The sequence below is a fragment of the Ranitomeya variabilis genome, chromosome 6 (genome assembly GCF_051348905.1).
Source record: "Ranitomeya variabilis isolate aRanVar5 chromosome 6, aRanVar5.hap1, whole genome shotgun sequence".
NCBI classification, from domain to species: domain Eukaryota; kingdom Metazoa; phylum Chordata; class Amphibia; order Anura; family Dendrobatidae; genus Ranitomeya; species Ranitomeya variabilis.
The window spans coordinates 78628987-78649700 of NC_135237.1; the positions used below are offsets into that span (position 1 = coordinate 78628987).

General features: G+C 45.9%; 1 protein-coding gene across 1 annotated transcript in view; it reads left to right on the forward strand.

Annotated features, from left to right (window-relative positions):
- Positions 1-719: 719 nt before the first annotated feature.
- Positions 720-20714, forward strand: part of ACAA1 (acetyl-CoA acyltransferase 1) — a 30624-nt gene continuing 10629 nt past the window's right edge. Inside the window, exons 1-6 of the mRNA XM_077268702.1 lie at positions 720-994; positions 3069-3162; positions 10601-10658; positions 14338-14417; positions 16906-16948; positions 20231-20329. Of these exons, the coding sequence (XP_077124817.1) occupies positions 839-994; positions 3069-3162; positions 10601-10658; positions 14338-14417; positions 16906-16948; positions 20231-20329 (530 nt within the window). The 5' untranslated portion in view covers positions 720-838. The remainder of the gene's footprint in view (positions 995-3068; positions 3163-10600; positions 10659-14337; positions 14418-16905; positions 16949-20230; positions 20330-20714) is intronic.

Genomic DNA, 20714 nt, shown 5'->3' on the forward strand with positions numbered 1-20714 from the left:
TTACAATCTACAAGGAAATGGGGGGGGGGGACACAATAGGTGAAAAGTACTCGTTATTTCAGGTCTGGCAATTATAATACATAGGGATTTTCATACAAAGCTGCATGATCCGGTCATCAGCCCGTGTGTTTAAGTGCAATAGTGAAGTATCAAGTGCAGTTATCATGTGCATGGAGGGTGTGGAGACAGATGAATAGTAGGGTGCAGATTCAGAGTAATATTTGGAAGGAGGGAACAGGGCAAAGTTAGTTTACTGAGTAGTTGATGTGGTAGGCTTGTTTGAAGAGATGGGTTTTCAAAGCGCTCTTGAATAGATCGGGGCTCTGTATCAGTCTGATCATCTGGGGAAGTGCATTCCAGAGAGCTGGCGCAGCACGAGAGAAGTCTTGGAGACGGAGGTGCGAGGTTCGGATTACGGGGGATGTTAGCCTTAGGTCATTTGTAGAACGGAGGGCACGTGTAGGGCGATAGACAGAGATGAGATAGGACTGGGGCACAATGTTTCCCCACCACTCTGCCTGACTCCTAAGGGGGGAGCTCTGAGAGGTTTTAGCTATGAAAATCTGCAGTTTAAGGGGGAATCGCATCTCACTGCTGACTGGAAACATCTGTCTCATGTGCAGTCACACTAATGTAAATGTACACTGCTATTGCGTACTGCGCATGCCTGTGAATTCAGACTGTCACAGGAGCGCAGGGAAGAGGAGCCTTGTTGCCATAGTGACGGGGCGGGGACGCACAGGCGCTCTATCTCCGGAGGACCGGCGCTCTCTGGTGCAGGCGGTAGTGGTGGTGCTGACAGGTCGGTGCGGAGTTCACTTGGCCGCTGCTTTGCACCATGCACAGAGTGCGGGTTGTGCTGGGACATCTCCCGGGGACCCCCAGGGGTATTCGGGCAGAGACCACCTCAGTCACATCGGACCGATCTCAGGACATCGTCATTGTGCATGGAAGGAGAACTCCGATCTGTAAAGCCAAGAGGGGGGCCTTCAAGGTAACTCAGATTGTCCCAGCAGTGCGCGACCGCATCGTGCGACCACATCGTGCGATCACAGGCTGAAAATCAGCAAGAGACCAAGTAGTGTGACTCCATGCCTGCAAACGAATCCAGGTCACCCTGCACAGGAGCGTGTCATTCCCGGACCGGACGGTGGGCTGAGGACTAATGTGTTATTCCAGTGCGCTGACAGGAAGTGGAGTGATGATGAGGTACCTGCTGCCGTGTGCCATCACCGTGCCCGGCTGTACCCATCACCATGACATCACCGTTTTCAGCTGCACCCATCACTGGGACCGGCTGTACCCATCACCACCCATCACCATGACATCACCGTTTTCAGCTGCACCCATCACTGGGACCGGCTGTACCCATCACCGTGCCATCTCTGTGCCCAGCTGTACCCATCACCATGACATCGCCGTGCCCATCTGTACCCATCACCGTGCCATTGCTGTGCCCAGATGTACCCATCACCATGACATCTCTGTGCCCGTCTGTACCCATCACCGTGCCATCGCTGTGCCCAGCTGTAGCAATCACCATGACATCTCTGTGCCCGTCTGTACCCATCACTGTGCCATCTCTGTGCCCAGCTGTACCCATCACCATGACATCTCTGTGCCCGTCTGTACCCATCACTGTGCCATCTCTGTGCCCAGCTGTACCCATCACCATGACATCTCTGTGCCCGTCTGTACCCATCACTGTGCCATCTCTGTGCCCATCTGTAGCCATCACCGTGCCATTGCTGTGCCCAGCTGTACCCATCACCATGACATCGCCGTGCCCATCTGTACCCATCACCGTGCCATTTCTGTGCCCAGATGTACCCATCACCATGACATCTCTGTGCCCGTCTGTACCCATCACCGTGCCATCGCTGTGCCCAGCTGTAGCAATCACCATGACATCTCTGTGCCTGTCTGTACTCATCACTGTGCCATCTCTGTGCCCAGCTGTACCCATCACCATGACATCTCTGTGCCCGTCTGTACCCATCACTGTGCCATCTCTGTGCCCAGCTGTACCCATCACCATGACATCTCTGTGCCCGTCTGTACCCATCACTGTGCCATCTCTGTGCCCAGCTGTACCCATCACCATGACATCGCCGTGCCCATCTGTACCCATCACCGTGCCATCGCTGTGCCCAGCTGTACCCATCACCATGACATCGCCGTGCCCATCTGTACCCATCACCGTGCCATCGCTGTGCCCAGCTGTACCCATCACCATGACATCGCCGTCCCCATCTACCCATCACCGTTCCCGTCTGTACCCATCACCATGACATCACCGTTCTCCTCTCCTACTATTTTCTTTTCCTTTTTTTCATTTCCTTCATTGATCCCAGGAACCTGTATGTCTGGTGCCCTTATGCCAGGGTGGGCAGATAATGATACATGACCTCTTTACCATTATTATCCGACATGACCCCCGGGATGCTGGTTTCCACCATTACACCACAGGACTCTCACAACATCGATTTCACCTCTTCCCAGTTTTTTTTATTTGCCGCCCACTCATGGGGGGAGGGGTGAGAGAAATGCCCCTCTAAAGGACGTGAAGGGAAGTGTTCTTTTCTTTTTAGCTAATACTCTGCAGTATTTTGATGGCTACGCCTCCCTGGATCGCTGATGCCGTCCTCACTGGTTGCCTTGGTCTGATACACTACCTACATGTGCCTCTCTATAGGTGGGACCGGCTGCCCAGGAAAGACCCCGCTCTCCACCCTTATCCTCCATCCTAGTATACGTCGCTGGTCTTATATTTTGAAGATATCGGTACATTTCTGCACTGCTGATACATAGTGGACTTACATCGGGCACCTGGTTTATGTATTTATCTCAGATTGTATTCAGTTTATTAATAAAAACGTATTGTTCATAGAACGTTCCCAGCGGAGAATATCTGCTGATGGGGCGAGTGTGATAGTCCATAGCTGGCTCTGCTGCCTGTATTCACAGTCATTATTGCTGCTTGTTTGTAGGACTTTGTCCTCTGGAATATCTTCTTAATATTATTATTACTAATAAAATGTTCATTGTTTTGTTTTGTTTTTTTGTAGGAGACAACACCCGATGAGCTCCTGTCTTCTGTTATGACTGCTGTTCTGAAGGATGTGAATCTGAAGCCCGAGCTATTAGGGGACATCTGCGTAGGTAAGGTGATGCTTTAGCTCCTTATGGATTGTTTAGGTGGCTAGTATGTTAAGGGAAACATAGAGTGATCTTGTGTAGGAAAAGATAGTGTAGTCTGATGAAATCCAACGTAAAAAGTTATGGTAGATGCCCTCAGAACATCAGCCACTGACTGCAGACAAGTACTCTGAATGGCCACTTTATTAATGACTCCTGCTCTTTCGCAATCTGCGTCCCAGAGAGCAATATATAATGTATAATGAAGTGATAACATTTTCTATTGATCGGTCTTTGCGTGTAAATCCAAAATCCACATTACCATGGGACAACCCAGTGATGTGAATGACTAAGAATAATCCATAACCATCGATGCTTGTCTAAGCAGGGGCCAGTATGTCAATTCCTTTAATGTGCCTGCTGAATGTTTGCTAAATTCATTTGTTGCATTGTATTAAATACTTTCTGCTGTACATCCATGCTGGGGTCACAGGAGATATTAGCTTGTGCAAGGTGTTAGAGCATATGGTTGTAGTCTGGCCCAGTGCCTTTGATCATGTAACCTCCCCTGGGGTGTTGGCCAATTGCTAATTTATCCCCAATCAGGTCCCACAACCCCTCTCACCTGATTCTTTACTCAGTCCTATAAATTTAATAGCATCTTAAGGGGTGCACGCATATCCCTGCAGCAAAGCATCGAGATGCTGCAATTAGTCAGGGCAGGAGTCAGGACCCCACCCTATGTATCTGTCTCTTTTGGGCATGTCTGCTAAGTAAGCACTTCTTATTACTTGGATCTAGCTTTTCTATTAATCCATCTTACTCCTTCATCATGTTTACATATGCCCTTACAGTGTTTGCTCCACTAATCCTCTCCTTTGCTATCCACAAACCCCAGCACCCTCTAACCAAATAATCATCTCTCCTTCCCTCTTACCTCCCCATCTGTCCTCCATCTGTCCTCCTCTGCTGACCTGCTCCTCAACCTCAAATCTGTCCTAATAAAACATAAAACAAGCCGGCCACTCTCCTCCCACCTGCTCTCCCTTTCTCTGCTTCTCCTCACTGCTGGCGACATATCTCCCAACCCTGGACCCCCACAGCTCATACCTCCCATTACTACCCCCTCCTACCGCTCCCTATCTAATATGAACTACCGCAATCTTTCCAACATAAAACCCTTGCCCCTGACGCCCACCCCCTGCTCCCTCTCTCTGGAGCACTCTGGAATGCCCGCTCAATCTGCAATAAACTTCATGTGATTCATGACTTTTTTTCTCTCTCACAATCTTGCCTTCCTCGGCCTCACAGAAACATGGCTAACACCCTCTGACACCGCCTCCCCTGCTGCAGTGTGTCACGTCGGCCTCCACTTCACCCACACCCCTCACCCCGGCAACAGACATGGTGGAGGAGTGGGTCTTCTCCTTTCTTCAAACTGCACCTTTAACCCAATTCCATCTCTTCCCTTCCTTATGCACCCCTCTTTTGAAGTCCACTCTGTCCGCATCTACTCTCCCTCCACCCTCCAAGTGGCCGTCATATACCGACCTCCGGGCCCGGCCACTGCCTTTATTGACCAATTCTCCACCTGCCGCCTTCACTTTCTCTCTGTTGACATTCCCACCATCATCATGGGTGATTGCAACATCCTCATTGACACCCACAAGTCAGCAGCCTCCAAACTTCTGTCCCTTACTTCATCTTTTGGACTTACTCAGTGGTCCTCCGCAGCCACCCACACAGACGGACATTCACTAGACCTAGTCTTCGCCCGTCTCTGCTCTCTATCTAACTTCAACCCCCCCCCCCCGCTCCCCTCTATCCGACCACCATCTGCTCACCTTCTCATCCCTGTCCTCCTCACCGGTCACCCATGTCCGCCAACATGCGCACCCCCGCAGAAACCTTGCACACCTAGACGCCCACACACACTCTGACTCTATCAAGATGACTTCACTGCATTCAAACAGGCAACGCTCGCTTTTAAATCTGCTCTCACCTCTGCTAAACAGGCCTACTTCACAACCCTCGTATCTTCCCTATCCTACAACCCCAAACACTTATTCGAAACCTTTAACTCCCTCCTCCGCCCACCACTGCCCCCCTCCAACCTCCCTCATCTCTGCTGAGGACTTTACCACACAATTTAAAAATAAGATCGAGCAAACAAAGCAAGTCTTCATTGTTCAATCACCACAACCCCTTTGTATACCAGACCAATGCCCAAACCCCATAACCTCCCTATCCAATATCATTGAAGGGGGGGGCTTAATTGTCTCCTCTCCAAATCGCACCTCACCACCTGTGCGCTCGACCCCATCCCACCTCCTCCCCAACCTCACCACCACACTTATCCCATCCCTAACCCACCTCTTCAACCTATCACTAACTTCTGGCACCTTCCCTTCTGCTTTCAATCACGCCTAACCTTAAAAAGCCAACCCTCGATACAACAGTTATGTCCAGCTATCGCCCAATATCGCCGGTCCCATTCGCTTCCAAACTCTTGGAACAGCACGTCCACGCTGAACTTTCCTCCCACCTCTCATCTAACTTGCTCTTTGACAAGCTACAATCTGGTTTCCGCCTCCATCACTCAACTGAGACAGCCCTGACCAAAATTACTGACGACTTACTTACAGCCAAAGCTAACGGACAGTACTCTGTACTCCTCCTTCTAGACCTGTCCTCTGCTTTCGTCACAGTTGACCACTGCCTCCTACTACAGATCATCTCCTCCTTTGGCATCAAAGACCTCACCCTATCCTGGATCTCCTCATACCTTTCCAACCGCACATTCAGCGTCTACCACTCCCAAACTACCTCCTCATCCCAGCCTCTCTCTGTTGGAGTCCCCCATGGCTCTTTTCTAGGACCCCTACTCTTCTCAATCTATACACTTGGCCTGGGACAACTCATAAAGTCCCATGGATTCCAGTACCACCTTTATGCTGATGACACTCAGATCTACCCTTCTGGCCCAGAAGTCACCTCTCTGCTGTCCAGAATCCCGGAGTGTCTATCAGCAATATCCTCCTTCTCCTCGCTTTCTCAAACTCAATGTGGACAAATCTGAACTCATCATCTTTCCTCCATGTCATAGATCTTCCTTACCTGACCTATCTATTACAGTAAAGGACATCACGCTTTCCCCCATACCCGAAGTCCGCTGCCTTGGAGTAACCCATGACTCTGCCCTGTCCTTCAAACCGCACATCCAAGCTCTTTCCACCTCCTGTTGCCTCCAGCTCAAAAATATCTCCAGAATCCGTCCTTTCCTCAACTGTCAATCTACTAAAATGCTTGTGCATGCCCTTATCATCTCCCGCCTTGACTACTGCAAAATCCTTTTCTGCGGCCTCCCTGCTAACACCCTTGCACCTCTCCAGTCCATCTTTAACTCTGCTGCCCGACTAATATATCTCTCTCCTCGCTACTTCTTCCCTCCCCCCCCCCCCTCTGCAAATCTCTTCACTGGTTCCCATTCCCTCACTGTATCCAGTTCAAATTACTAATACTGACCTAAGCAAATTGCCTCTTCTGAGAAAAAGAGGACTTAACTCTATAGCGCCGCCTGTTGGAAGTAGCGATCCTACAAGTCACAATCAACCCTCTAACGAGTCGTGCACTATGACTTAGGATAAAAGCCAAATCAGAATCTCAATTCGCAGACACGGTGTTTCGGGCTGTTGGCCCTCGTCAGTGTGAAGCATGAGAACTGATTTGGCTAGGTGAGAGGATCTAACCTGTCTCCTCCATATATCTCTGAACTAATCTCCCGATATCTTCCCTCATGTAATCTCTGGTTCTCCCAAGACCTCCTTCTCTCCTCCTCACTTATTCACTCCTCACCCAACCGCCTCCAAGACTTCTCCAGAATATCCCCCATCCTCTGGAATTCTCTGCCCCAACACGTCCGACTATCAACCACATTCGGATCCTTCAGACGGAACCTGAAAACCCATCCCTTCAGGAAAGCCTACAGCCTGCACTGACCCCGCTGCCTCCTCACCACTACCGAAGCTACCGCCTTACCAACACCGGGGCTCCTGCAACCCCCAACCTATTGTCTCCTTCCCCATAATCCTGTAGAATGTAAGCCCGCAAGGGCAGGGTCCTCGCCCCTCTGTATCAGTCCGTTATTGTTAGTTTGTTTACTGTAAATGATATCTGTAACTTGTATGTAACCCCTTCTCATGTACAGCACCATGGAATCAATGGTGCTACAGTATATAAATAAATAACAATAATAAAAAACTGCCAACCCTGGGGGGTTTCTCTAGTAACATTAAGAGTATACTGGGATGTAATCAAGGAAAAGCAGCTAGCGAGAGGGGATGTTAAGGCTACGTTCCCACAGTGTTTTTTTTTTTTCATGCTGCATATTTTTCCTGTGCTAAAAATGCAGCGGATTACAGTTCCAGCAAAATGGATGGGCTTTATGGAAATCTCATATCCCCTGTGCTTTTATTTTACTCAACGTAAACTGAAAAAATGCACATGTAATCGGCCTAGGTATGTAAATAAAGTTTTGTCAAAGCCAAATAACCAGGAAGTATCAAAAACAAAGCAGCTTTTTTTAAAAGCATAGTAAGTAAAAGGCGGATTCTTTAGGAGCGCTGGATAGGTAGCCCTAGTGAGGGGAGGGCGCACAGTCCCCCCGCAGCTCCAGCCGAACACCTCCGAAGGAGGACAGAAACAGGAAAAGGGTGAAACTCGGTCAAAGGAGCGCCGAAAGGAAACTGACACCAGAATGGGGTTTAAGCCACAACGCGTTTCAACGGAAGTACCGTCTTGTCTTCATCAGGTGGTTTCACCCTTTCCTTATTTAAAAGCATAACACATTAAAAAGAGACCAAAACACGTGTTCGAAAAAAAATCACAATGAAGAACCGCACATAGTTTAAATAATAGGTGCAGAAATTCTGCAGCCTCAAAGACTCACCAAAAGCTCATCGTGGGAACATAGCCTGAGGTGTAAGCAGCTGATTGCTGATCGGGATCTGAGGAGGATGTAAGAATTGTTCTGGCCCACAGGGTGTGCACACTCATGCAGACTGCGGCCAAGCATAAGGGTATGTTTCCACAGTCAGCATCCAATCCGCAGTGTCCAGATGTTACAGCACAGTGGATTAGATTTTATGAAATCCCGTCTCGACTATGCGTACAAAGACGCCTCCGGCTTCCCTGCGTATACGCACATGCGGCGTGTATTTCTAGACTACAGCATGTCCATTTATTTTGCGAAGACGCTCAGTCTCCACAACATAAATTTCCCATCCAATGTATAGGATGCGGTGATTCCGCATGGTTCAATGAACACACGCAGAATCACCGTGCGTACAAAAGCCGGCAGCACTTTGGACGGAGTGGGGATCTGCTGCATCCAAAGTGCTGCCTTTACGGAACGTGGAAACATAGCCTAACCCTTGTGCTTTAACTAATGTGCCCAACTCGTCATTCCTTGGAAAGTTAGGACAACAATGGGCTGCAAAGCCAAAAAATGGGATCAAAGGTCCATGGAAAACATTGCCTGGTCAGTTAAATGTAATTTCTGTTCCACCTTGATTGGAGTAAGCATCATGATTAGATGAACCCTTCCTATCAGGAGGCAACAGCTGAGGCCTGTGGTGGTTGGAGAATCTTTTCTTGGCACATCTGTGGTCCTCTGTGCAAGGACATTAGGGCTTGTGGTTGACCAGGTTCATCTCTTCATGGTAGTTGTTTACTGTATGGCAGAAGGACCCTTCAGCAGGACAATGCTTGCCATAATATTATATTGTAACATGGGCCCCAGGAACATTCAACGCTGCTGTCCTATCCCCTGATGACCCCGACTTATCAGGGAAACGTGCTGCATGCTTGAATTGTATGCATTCAGTATTTACTAGACTATCTGCTGATGGACCCAGGGTGCTGTGCTAACAATTAACAGATAAGCTTTTGCTACACAGCAGCATAATAATGAAATAATGGAAATATGAATTATTTTAACTCTGACTCATGATAATATTAAACTAATTTAAAAAAGTTATATTTAATTGACCTGTTAGCGTGGTCCTATGCAGTGGGGCTTTGCTCTTTTGGTTTTGATTACAGCAGAGGTTCAGTGTGCTGCTGCGTGGTTGTCTCCAATAAGGGGGCCATTCTGTGTATGAGTTATAGAAGGATTAGTGGAGGGTTGTGGATGGCTGCAGGTTTTCTAAGGACAAAGTTAAAGATAAGCGTCTGACTCGAGGAGATACCGCTAACCTTTGAACAGATCGTAGTCCAACTCTGATCTTTGTGTCAGTCTAAACTTCAGTTTTATAAAATGTGCAGAAAATATTTGCAGAAGCCATACACCAGGGCTCCATAGCAGCCAGAGACTGGGTGACACCAAATAGTTATACCTAAAGAACAGTAAGTCTCAGCAATCACAGAGTAACAGGGGAGCCACCTTTCAAAGACCACAGACACCCCAGAAAGACCTAAGTGTATAACACTCCCGCCTGGATTACTGCAACGCTCTATTAATTGGCCTCCCCGTTACTCAACTTTCCCCTCTCCAGTCTATCCTTAATGCAGCAGCCAGGGTCGTCCATCTGGCTAATCGTTACTCGGACGTGTCCACTCTTCGCCAGTCATTACACTGGCTGCCCATTCATGACAGGATCCAATTCAAAGTACTTGTTCTCACCCACAAAGCTCTCTACAGTGCGGCACCCCCTTACATCTCCTCCCTCGTTTCTGTCTATCGGCCTAACCGACCACTGCGCTCTGCAAATGACTCTCGACTAACCTCTGCACTAATCCGTACCTCCCACTCCCGACTCCAAGACTTCTCCCGTGCTGCGCCAATCCTCTGGAATGCTCTACCCCAAGATATTAGGACCAGCCACAATTTGCAGTTTTAGGCGCTCTCTCAAAACACATTTGTTCAGAGCGGCCTATCACGTTCCCTAATCAAAGTCATTTTATTTGTGTGTGTGTAGCCCATTCACTAGCTCTATATATCCCCCACCCCCTGAAGATGGCTGGACCATCATTGTAAATACATCATTGTAAATACACACCTGTACTTTGTATCTCCCCCACCTCATTGTAGATTGTAAGCTCTCACGAGAAGGGTCGTCTTATTTTGCTTTATTACTGTATTGTTAACGTTGTTACTTATGACTGTTGTGTTTGAAACTGCTAAACTGTAAAGCGCTGCCGAATATGTTGGCGCTATATAAATAAAGATGATTATTATTATTATTATTACACCCAAGCTTGTTGCATCCGTGCACACCTAGAGTATGTCTCACATAATGAAGCGCTGCAGCTGGGATTATCGGCAATAATCTGGTGATATAGCACCAACACCGGCTGTGGCCGACGCAGATCACCAGTATATTGCAATGAGCGGAATCATCAGCGTGGTGATAAGAATAAGCAGTGAATAAAGAGTTGTGCTTTGATTTCTGTTTTCTTGCAGGAAATGTGCTGCAGCCTGGAGGAGGTGCTCTTGTTGCCAGAATCGGACAGTTTCTCAGGTATTTTTCTTGTTTTGTAATATGCAAGTACGCATTGAGCTAAAAATCCACCAATGCATTTAGCGGCGTGCGCTGTGAGTGTGCGCTGTGAGTGTGCGCTGTGAGTGTGCTATGTGCAGAATTATTATACTTTTCCACTGATTCTAAAATACTGAGGTAAAAAACTTGCTTTCCTCAGGGAAAATGAGATGTGACTGTCTTTCAAAAATCAAAAATTGTTACAAGTCTTAGGGTAAGTTCACACTAGGCATTTTTTCAACATTTTTTTTCTGCCACAAAATTTGATCTCTTCGCAGAAAAAAGCATGTTTCCTTGTTTTTTTTCTTGTGTTTTTTTGCAGCAGCTTTGGCATGCTAGATTTGGCTCTTGTGCATGCTGGTAAAGGTTAGTGTTGAAAAAAAAGTCCTATCCCATAGAATGAATCAAGTTATGGCATAAAAAACCCTGAAAGAATTGACATGCTTTATGTCCAAAAAAGCATGCAAAGCACAAAATGCAGATGACAAAAATCCAATGTGTGTGCATGAGATTTCTGAAATTTCATAGGCTGTGCTGGTACTGTAAAAAGCAGCTGAAAATTAGCATAAAAAAACACAGCAAAAACGCCCAGTGTGAACTTAGCCTTAAAGAGGGATGAGGGAGGACTCTTGCAATTGCGAAGATATTGGGGGGTGCAATCACAGAACCATCAAAAGTGTTGTTGCAAATAGTCCTCAGGGTCACAAAAAAATGCGTTGAGAAAAAAATAATCGCACATTAACATTAATTTGAGAAGAATCAAACGTGAAGCAATTATCCTCCAGTGCTGTCGTATTCCTGACACGCAAACTTCCTGGAGGCCAGAAGTACAAGGTGATCAGTGCTCAGGCTACGTTCACATTTGCGTTGTGCGCCGCAGCGTCTCCGCATGTATCATGCGCCCCTATATTTAACATGGGGACGCATGGACATGCGTTGTGTTGCGTTTTGCGACGCATGCGTCTTTTTGGGAGTACGCATCGGCGCAGAGGACGCAGCAAGTGGCATTTTTTTGCGACCAAAATCATACAAAAAAAGGACGCATGCGTCACAAAACAATGCGTTTTGCATGCGTTGTGCGTTGCGTCGCCGACGCAACACACAACAACGCAAATGTGAACGTAGCCTTAGAGACATGGCCGAGGTAAGGAAGGCTGGAAGCCGACCACCACTGAACAAGAGATAGAAATGTGAAAACTGGTCCAAAAAAATATCTGAAGTCAGATTTTCAAATGTCGTTTGGACTGATGAAATTAGAGCGAGTCTTGACGGATCAGATGGATGGGCTTGTGGCTCGATCAGTAATGGGCACAGACCTTCACGATGACGGAGCTGGAGTACTACTATGGGCTAGTATTATTAAAGAAGAACTAGTTGGACATTTTTGAGTAAACGATTCCCTGAAAATCCCTTCCCAAACCAACCTCCAGTTTTTAGAAGACACTTTCGTCAAGTGGTGCAGCAAAAAGTCAGATTTTTTCAAGAAAATCAAGATTTTTCTGCAGGACATTGCTCCATCGCAGCATCAAAGTCTCCACTGCTCGGCTGCCAGTAATGGTCTTAAAGATGAAAGAACAATGACTGATCCCTTCTTCACCTAACCTAAACCTTATTGAGAACTTGTGGGCCCTTCATAAACGGGAGATTTATGGTGATGGAAAACCATCAGTGTCTGGGAGGCTGTGGTTGATGCTGCCCAAACAGTTTATTATCACTAGATTAAGAAACTGACGTACTTCATTGATGGATGAAAAAAAAAAAAAAAAAATGAGCTTGGTTTGAGTTGGTATCCATGCAGCACATAAACACATGTTCACATTGACCATAAAGCATACAAAACACAAAATGATCATAAACCCTGCTGTAAATCTACTATATAATCGTCTAATTCTGTCTGTCTGTAATGGAAATCCCACGTCGCTGATTGGTCGCTGGCGGCTGGCGCGACCAATTGTGGTGCATGTATACTAACTTAAAACACAAAAATTGAGCTTGGTTTTTCTTTATATTTTTGCATTTTATGCAAGCTGGGGCATGCTTCTTGTAGGTTTTCCATGGATGGATGGTTTATGACGGTTATTGAAAAGTAGGGGGGTATATTGGTCACTGATAAAACCTAATTTTTACTTTCTTAATTATTTAGGTTTCAGGTTCATTAACTTTTTGTATTGACAGACAGCACTTTATTTCAATAACAAAAATACATATTGCCTAATTGTGCACACAGTGTATAAGGCAGAAATGGCAGAAAAGAAATGCTTCTATATTGACAGATGAGAATGGCTTAGTCTGAAATTTGAACTAAATTACTGCTATATAGAATATAGTTATAGAAGTACTTGCCGCATAAGTTGTTCAATTCATGAGCACCAGGGATGTGGAGTCAGTAAGCCGAACCTCCGACTCCTTATTTTCCCTGACTCTGACTCCAGCACTGGTCACTACTCAGCCATGAGTGTAAGTGGCTGACTCCATTCAAGTGTGAGGTTTCCAGAGCTCTGCAGCATGGTCGCCATTCAGCACGCTCTGCAGCATGGTCGCCATTCAGCACGCTCTGCAGCATGGTCGCCGTTCAGCACACTTTGCAGCATGGTCGCCGTTCAGCACACTTTGCAGCATGGTCGCCGTTCAGCACGCTCTGCAGCATGGTTGCCGTTCAGCACACTGTGCAGCATGGTCGCCGTTCAGCACACTGTGCAGCATGGTCGCCGTTCAGCACACTGTGCAGCATGGTCGCCGTTCAGCACACTGTGCAGCATGGTCGCCGTTCAGCACGCTCTGCAGCATGGTCGCCGTTCAGCACATTGTGCAGCATGGTCGCCGTTCAGCACACTGTGCAGCATGGTCGCCGTTCAGCATACTGTGCAGCATGGTCGCCGTTCAGCACACTGTGCAGCATCGTCGCCGTTCAGCACGCTCTGCAGCATGGTCGCCGTTCAGCACACTGTGCAGCATGGTCGCCGTTCAGCACAGTGTGCAGCATCGTCGCCGTTCAGCACGCTCTGCAGCATGGTCGCCGTTCAGCACACTGTGCAGCATGGTCGCCGTTCAGCACACTGTGCAGCATGGTCGCCGTTCAGCACACTGTGCAGCATGGTCGCCGTTCAGCACACTGTGCAGCATGGTCGCCGTTCAGCACACTGTGCAGCATGGTCGCCGTTCAGCACACTGTGCAGCATGGTCGCCGTTCAGCACACTGTGCAGCATGGTCGCCGTTCAGCACACTATGCAGCATGGTCGCCGTTCAGCACGCTCTGCAGCATGGTCGCCGTTCAGCACGCTCTGCAGCATGGTCGCCGCTCAGCACGCTCTGCAGCATGGTCGCCGTTCAGCACGCTCTGCAGCATGGTCGCCGTTCAGCACGCTCTGCAGCATGGTCGCCGTTCAGCACGCTCTGCAGCATGGTCGCCGTTCAGCACGCTCTGCAGCATGGTCGCCGTTCAGCACGCTCTGCAGCATGGTCGCCTTGTGGCACGGGGGACCAGCACCTATTAAACATTTATGGTATATAGGTAGATAAGCCAGACATGACGCTGATAATGTTTTTGTAATTTTATGTACACTTAAGATTTTTTTTCAAGACCAAATGGTTATGAGAGCTTTACATGCATCAGGTCTTTAACACTTGTGTTGATCATTTTCTTTTTACCCTTCATTTTAGTGGGATCCCAGAGACTGTTCCTTTAAGTAGTGTGAACAGGCAGTGCTCCTCTGGTCTGCAGGCGATCATCAACATAGCTGGTGAGTACCTGCCTTCAGAACATTACTGGATATTTCTTTACAGCATTTTTGTGATTAATTTCTTGCTGCGTTTTAGGCCTCATACAGACTTTCCTCTTCCAAGGATGTATTCTATCCGTGTATTTAAGGGATAGAACAAATACCCAATATAATCTATGGGGCTGTACCCATGTCCATGCTATATTTTTTGGAGACTGGAAACATTAATTTTTGCTCCACGCTACAGATCAAAATCCCAATACAAGTTTATGGGTTGGTGACAATCACGGACAGCACACGGATGCCATCTGAGTGCAGTGTGTGCTGTACATGATTGACCTGGTAATGGATGACAGCTTTGTAATTTATATATTTATATTTTCATGCATGGAAATCTCTGCTAAAATACTGATAGTAAATCCGGACACACGGATCATATACTGATGACACTTGGATGAAAAACTGACCTTTTTTTTACATATGTGAAAAATCTGATGTCTTTGTGAGCCTAACTTCCCACTGCTAGCATTTTTTATAAATAGTTAAAAACATCGCTTTTTCTAAATGTGTTTTTGATGGAATTTTTTAGGTTTTTTTTTCCAGCAAAATATCAGGCTGGATTCATCAAGGCTTTTATGGCAGAATACAGAGTAGATTTGAAAAGTTGCATAAGTTTGACTGTAGGCTGTGTTTAAAAGTTTGCGACTTTGGCGTTCTCGTGCCATTTTCACCCAGCTCCGAAAAAGTGGGCAGATTGAGGTGGAAAAGGGGCACGGCGAACACCTCGTCAAGTCATGAAGAGCGTCAGCGTTCGCTACTCTACAAATCTTACTCCAGCACAGACTATATTGACACCAAACAAATGTCCCAAAAGTATCAAGAAAGGACAAAAAACTCCAAATGATATAGTCACAACAAAACATCGGTGTCTACAGACCACAAACGAGTATAATCCTCGAATTATCGTTTATTACAAAAAAGTTCACAAAAAGATTTATTCTACATAATAACAATGAAATGAGAACCACTGGAAACCAATAATCAAGGACACTATGTAACCAGCACAAATTGCCAATGCTTAAAATTTAGGTCAAAAGTAGATGTTAATCAATGCCACTCAAATCATATGTTATTATGTAGAATAAATCTTTTTGTGAACTTGTTTGTAATAAACGATAATTCGAGGATTATACTCGTTTGTGGTCTGTAGACACCGATGTTTTGTTGTGACTCCAGCGCAGACTATAGTAGGATCTGTAGCGAGGCGCACACAGAGGTGCAGGCCGATCATCCGATGCTCCGGGCTCATGAAGAGACATATGAGTTATGAATCAGGAGCGTCCAACTCCAGCCCATCTCCTAATCGAGACCGGCGTAAACAACTCCGGCCTCGAAGGATCTGCTCCGTTGTGTTTTAGTATATGTGATCTTTCAGCACATTTTTTTTTTTTTTTTTTTTTGATGAATCATGAGACTCATCGATCATGTGATGTCTGATTTATCATAGAATCACATGATTTGTAATGTAAAAATAGTGCTAGTTACATTTGCACATTCACATTTTAACCAAAGTAGAAAAGAACAATGGAGTTTTATGGGAGAAAAACAGCAATTAGGAGAAAGATGCCTTGTTTGGAAAAAAACTACAGCTGTCAAATAAAAGAAAACCCAAGTACGGTATATATGTATGTGTGAACTGTGTTTAAAAATGTCCTATTGTCTTCTAGTATAAGTATACTTTTCTGGAAAGCCTCAAAGTGCAGAAATCCAGCTTTTCCGTACTAAAAAAAAATACATTAAAAATTCTACTTGAAATCTGCATGGAAAACGCAACGGACGGAGCAAATTGTTATTGCGTCTTTTGGTTCAGAAACCTACAGAGAAAAACTGGGAAATTGGCCCAAAAATGCTAAAATAAAATGTGAAAAATATTTAGAATTGAGAGTCCTCAGTGGTTGATACCTTTTAATGGCTAATTATAGCCATTAAAAGGTATCAACCACTGAGGACTCTCAATTCTAAATATTTTTCTATCTACTGGCTAACACGGTACCAAGATATATTTCTTTCCTGTATCAAAATAAAATGTGCTCATCTGTGTAACCCATGCACCCCCAGTGGTGATCTCCCATGGTCCAGTGGCATTGATGACGTCCCATGCACCGTGGCCTCTGCGTCCAGGTACTGACCCCAGCGGTGATATGTATCCCAGCGGTCGGCGGCCGATATCCCTTGTACTATGTACCTGATGTCATCGCTGCAAGGGACGTAACCAGCCATCGTCAGGAAACATTGTGAGGAATCTCTGGGACTGCAGTCTGCCCTACAATAAAACACTGTGACATCTGACCGGTAGTGTCTCTGCCATGTTTTATAATAGTAATAATACAATTGTAACACCTGGAGACCCGAATATAAAAAACGCTACAAATCAAAAAACTTTATGGACGTTTGTGTTGAGTTTATAGCTAAAAGCTGAATGGGCCCGTGACCAATGTCTCTGTTCCAGGTGGCATCAGGAATGGCTCCTATGACATTGGATTGGCATGTGGGTAAGAGGACTCCGTAATGTGGTGATGTAGATGTTCTCCTCCGGCCGGACAATGGAGGCCTTGCTGACCTGCTGTATTATATTATCTTACTGGTTATAAGCAAATATTCTTCACGTTGTGGGAAAGTCACAGTTTGGTTATTTTTGACTACTTGTAATGTGATCTTTATATTTTTAGTTATCTTTCATTCCTAATGTAATTCTAGTGTGAGTTTTGTGTATGATTGCCCCGCCACCCATTTATACGTATTTTTATCAAACCTTGCTGATAGAGTTGGATAAAAAATATTTACAAGACCCATTTCAGAGGCCATATCAGTAGTGCAAGCCCACCGGCCGAGAGCATTGTGAGGCTTCTCCGACAGGCTCTCCTCCTGTTTGTATGTAGTAGGCCATGTAACGATGGCCTCCCTTCAGGAGAGACGCTGGGGATGTCACAGGCAGCCTGAAGGCTCTGCTCCACTGACCACAAACTACCAGTGTGGCCCTTGGAAATCTGTTTTGTTCAATTCTTCTTGCCTATCTTCCAGTTCAGCCCAGATGGCATTACACCACTGCAGTCAATCACTGGCTGCAGTGTTAGGGCTCATTCACATGTCCCATTTTCATGTACAAGTGCTATCCATGGTTTTTACGTATTCAATCATTTTTTTTCCAACTGTGATGTCCACAGAAATTATTGGAGAGTACCGCTTATGAGTGTTGGATCAAAATCTTCAGTGCAAGTTAACGGGTCCATGAAAAAAAATCGGACCACACTCAGACGGTATCTGAGTGCAGTCCAATTTTCAAGCTGTCAGAATAGAGAAGGTGGAGAGTTTTTTTTTTTTTTAATTTTTTTATTTTTATTTTTATTTCTCCAGGTACGAGAACAACATATGACACTTGGATCTCACTGTGATCAAAGTCTAATCAAAATTGGTTCATTTTCTTGTACGTGGAAAAATCAGACTTGTGAATGAGGCCTTAATCGGAGCCACCTCTACGGCTAGATACCTGTTCATGCTGAAGTTCGGAGGCCGACAGGGAACCTCGGTAGTTCTGTAGTTGGAGTGGTGAGGGATTGGGAAGGCGAGATGAGTTTATTTCATCGTATTCTGAGTGTTTTGTTTTTCTATAATTTAGTGACCGGACAGCTCCTTTATTTGGTACAGACGTTATTTGGTTATGTTCTCCTATGTCAGGGTGTGACAGCCTGCCCACTACATATCTCCCTCCTTTGCCATATATCGATAAGACGAGGATGGGCGCTGCCACAGGACCAGAAAGCATTATTTTACCAGCACACTGTACTCTACAGTCAGAGCTTATATAAGAAGCCTGAGAGAGGGGACATAGACCCCCTGTCATCACTAGTAGTGTCGGCTATGGGGCTGCCATGATTATTGCGGGTGTGACATATAGATTCTCTGATGAGAGGGGACATCATGCGGAGAGGGAGAGTGCTTCTAACGATTAACGAGTGCTTAAGAAAAAGAGGTTTGTGTTTTGCCTGAAATGTAGCGCTGTACTTGTGCACGGTTCTGTCTGCTGCTCCGTTCCCCTTTTCTTATTTCCCGTTATCAGATTTTTATTGCTTTATGTAATTCTACAGAACGCTGAATCCCTGACCTGAGACTAGTGTTCGGCGTCTGTGCAAAGGTCGCTGGTTGGTCTCTTGCACAAGGGCTTCTCCCCCGCTCGCTTTAATATCAGTTTATGTACACGGTCAGGGCCAAAGGTTACTGTGTCCGGGGTGAAGATTGTATCCGAGTAAACAGCAGATAAATATTATAATTCCCCACGATGTTCTGTTTATGTCGCACTTTTGCTGCCTTTTAGCAGCATTCCAGTTTATATACTATGTATTTACCTATGTATTTTCTGGAGTTTACAAAAACTCCATGGCTCTCACACCTGTAAAAACCCTGTTTAAAAATATATAGCTCTAATTCCCCAAAAGATGGGACGCTGTAAAATATAAAGAAAACAAGAATTCAGTGGTTGGAAAGCTGTTATAGCCATAGTTTACTCACAACAGAACATAGATGACAGATCAGAGGGTGAAAGTCAGATGTTTTATGTGCGTGAGGATTCGCCGGTGCCAGTCATGTGACCGTAATTACCCAATCTGCTTATTTCCAGCCACATTCTGACTAGACGTGTTTAATGCACTTGCAGAGAGCTAGGACGTGTACGTCTAGTCTGCATGTGACCGCATGTATGTAAATCACATAGTTTGTGTCATGCGCACACTTGCTCCAGTGTGCACGCTGTGAGGACTCTCATGTCTGCAGTCACATAGAGAGACTGCAGACTTGAAGGCTATGGCAGGAATACCCCTTTAATTTTTATTTCTTAGGTGTGGTGAGTGACATGATCAAAAAACAACATTTCTGAGTTTTCTAATCTATTTTCAGGACTATTGATCTTCATAGGAGAGTTAACATGGCAGACATAAAAGCCCTCAGTTAGACTCCGGCTACTGGGTCAGACCACCATGGGGTGTACAGGAGGTCAAAAGGCTTTGTTAGCATCCCTGTGTTTGTATCCTCTTTAATGTTGCTGTCATGACATGGCATCTAAGAGGTTTAACTGTGGCGATCAGAGCTAGCATCATTCGATTAGATGCTTTAGGATACTGGCTGTATAATGCAGCCGGCACCCATGATGTTGGGAGCGGGGTCTCCTCCTGAGCCTGCCTGGTATAGTGCGTATACACGGTCAGCGTTAACACGGGGTTAAAACATTGATTCTCATTACAAATGGCACCTGTCAAGCCGTGAACTGTCCGTTCTTGAAGTTGATGTGTTGGAAACAAGAAAAATAGACAAGTGTGGCATCCGAGAGACTCTGAAAGGACCGAGTTGTGATGGCGAGACTACTGGGTGAGAACGTCTCCAGTATAATAGGCCTTGTGGTGACATCCTAGTGTGCCGTGATTGGTACCTGCCTAAAGTTATCCATGGAAGGATGTCCAAAAAATGAGACGGTGTGCGAGGAGACAAGGGCCCCCATCTGGTCAATTAATAAAAGCATCAAAGGGAACTGGATTTACCTTCTTTCATGGCCATTTTACCCTGGTTTTGGTGTAACTGGTTCATATTTTTACTTCCTTGTTGCTTTCGGTGCATTTCCTTTAATGTATAAGGTTTTTAGGTGACACCGAGGTGAAAGCATTCCTGGTCCATGGGAATGTTTGACCGTTATTCCTGAAGGTCAATACAAGAATTGTCTGAAGTAATTCTCCTGCTCACAGGACTATTGTTACGAGCTGAACTGGGTTTTGTTCTTCTTGTTTCAGGGTTGAATCCATGAGTCTCAGAAGTGTTGGAAATCCTGGAGACCTTAGTCCCCGTACTGTGGATGAAAGTAAAGCCAGGGATTGTTTGATCCCTATGGGGTAAATCCCTAGATGGTGCTAGAGTCATACCGATAATGACATTTACTGCTTTGTTGGTTTTGGGAAGTGCAGAAGTGGACATCCCCTTCAATTTTAACTTTCTTATGATTTTGTGCCTAGAGATCCTACAGGGCTGTCTGTGTTTCCATAGTAACAGACTACAACCAAACCTTGTGTAGTCAGACTCTGCCCTCCTCTCGTCCATCTGTCTGCTGATACTTTTTATGGGTGAGGGAACTGGTGGATGGTAATATGACTGCGGGATCAGATTACACAGGGTTTGTGTTGTCTGTACATTGGATGCACATTGGTCCACTTTTATGAAGAGTGGTGCCATGATAACCAATCTCTTCGGTCATCCATTGGTCTAATTTATTGACATCTT